Consider the following 1,385-nt stretch of genomic DNA (forward strand, 5'->3'; position numbering starts at 1 on the left):
TTATTCTATTTATTCTACTGTATATAGTATTTTATTTTATTCTATTCTGTACAGTTGTGTAAAGTATTTTATTCTTATTGTATTCTAATTTTTGCTATATAACTTTTGCACTGTCCACTTCCTGCTGTGACAAAACAAATTTCCCACGTGTGGGACTAATAAAGGTTATCTTATCTTATCTTATCGTGTTTAGACCTATGTTTGTAGTTATAATTCCTCATCAAGTATTCGCTGATTTACTCCTAAATAATAGTTGCATGATGAATGATGTTGATGCATGACAACTGAAAAATTAAAGGTTATATCTGGTGCTTTCAGCCTTACTCAGTCTTTTCCTTTCTCTACACAGTCAGTGCATAAGGCAAAGGAAAAGGTTGTTTTGAATTCATTCCTAAGTTTGTGAAACAGGATTCTGTTTCTGACACCATGCAAGTGGATTAGACAAGGCTTATTTCATAGCAAAACAACACGATTGCAAAGGAAAACAACTACATGGAAATTGTCTGCTTGTTTGTGTCATGCCTTTATTTTTTGTGTTTCCAGTTGCGCCATCGAATCCATACTCAGTTCGTCTGTCAGCTGTCTCCCAGCGCCTAGCGACCGTAACATTTATGAAGCCAGACTCTCATGGAGGCGTTCCCATCAACTACTATCTGGTCCAGTACAAGGAGGTGGGCTCACAGGACTGGAGAGATGTCAAGTCACACAGTGTCCAGAGTAAGTGTAAACTTTATTTTTATCCACAGCTTTCGCTTCCCCCCCCCCTTTTTTTCATGCCAGTTACCTTCCCTAAAAATCGCTGTAATATACACTGACTGAGTGAAATGGGAGAAACATTTATCCGCTGTTAAGTTTGACCCAATTACATATTGTTATTGTGAAGTCTGCTAAAAGCCCTCTTCAACTCTTTTCCATACCCATTTTCATTTTATGGCTCAGGCAGGTTGAATTTTATCAGATCAATGAAAAAGCATGAATCTATTTACATTCTCAGCTTATTTTATGGAAATCTCAAGATTTTTTACCAGAATATACCAGCAAGTTGAAAACACTGTCAACAACTGATTCTTACTCATATTTTCAGTATAAGCCTTCTGAGTTTTCTACAGTCTAATGATGTGTAAAATGCTTTCTTATTTTTCAGGTTTCATGTGTTTTTTGCGTTTTTCAGTTTTCTATAGTTTCTTTATGGAATAAAAAATCCTGATTTGAAGGGGTTATCTGACTGCACTGAAGTCCATCATTAAGTAAACCCAATTCTTACTTAATTTACAACCTACGTAAAGACTTTCCTAAGAAATTTGTAGTCATAGTTGGTTGTTTCATGTCTTACAGTGGGGCAAAAAAAGTATTTAGTCAGCCACCGATTGTGCAAGTTCCCCCAC

General features: G+C 36.1%; 1 protein-coding gene across 3 annotated transcripts in view; it reads left to right on the forward strand.

The window, feature by feature from the left end:
- Positions 1 to 1,385, forward strand: part of ncam2 (neural cell adhesion molecule 2) — a 424,645-nt gene that overhangs the window by 368,840 nt on the left and 54,420 nt on the right. For all 3 annotated transcript variants that reach the window (XM_005747333.1, XM_005747331.1, XM_005747332.1), the window contains exon 12: positions 544 to 717. In XM_005747333.1, coding sequence (XP_005747390.1) covers positions 544 to 717 — 174 coding nt within the window. The remainder of the gene's footprint in view (positions 1 to 543; positions 718 to 1,385) is intronic.

Source organism: Pundamilia nyererei, unplaced genomic scaffold (genome assembly GCF_000239375.1).
Source record: "Pundamilia nyererei isolate P.nyererei 1_Seehausen unplaced genomic scaffold, PunNye1.0 scaffold00194, whole genome shotgun sequence".
Lineage (NCBI taxonomy): Eukaryota > Metazoa > Chordata > Actinopteri > Cichliformes > Cichlidae > Pundamilia > Pundamilia nyererei.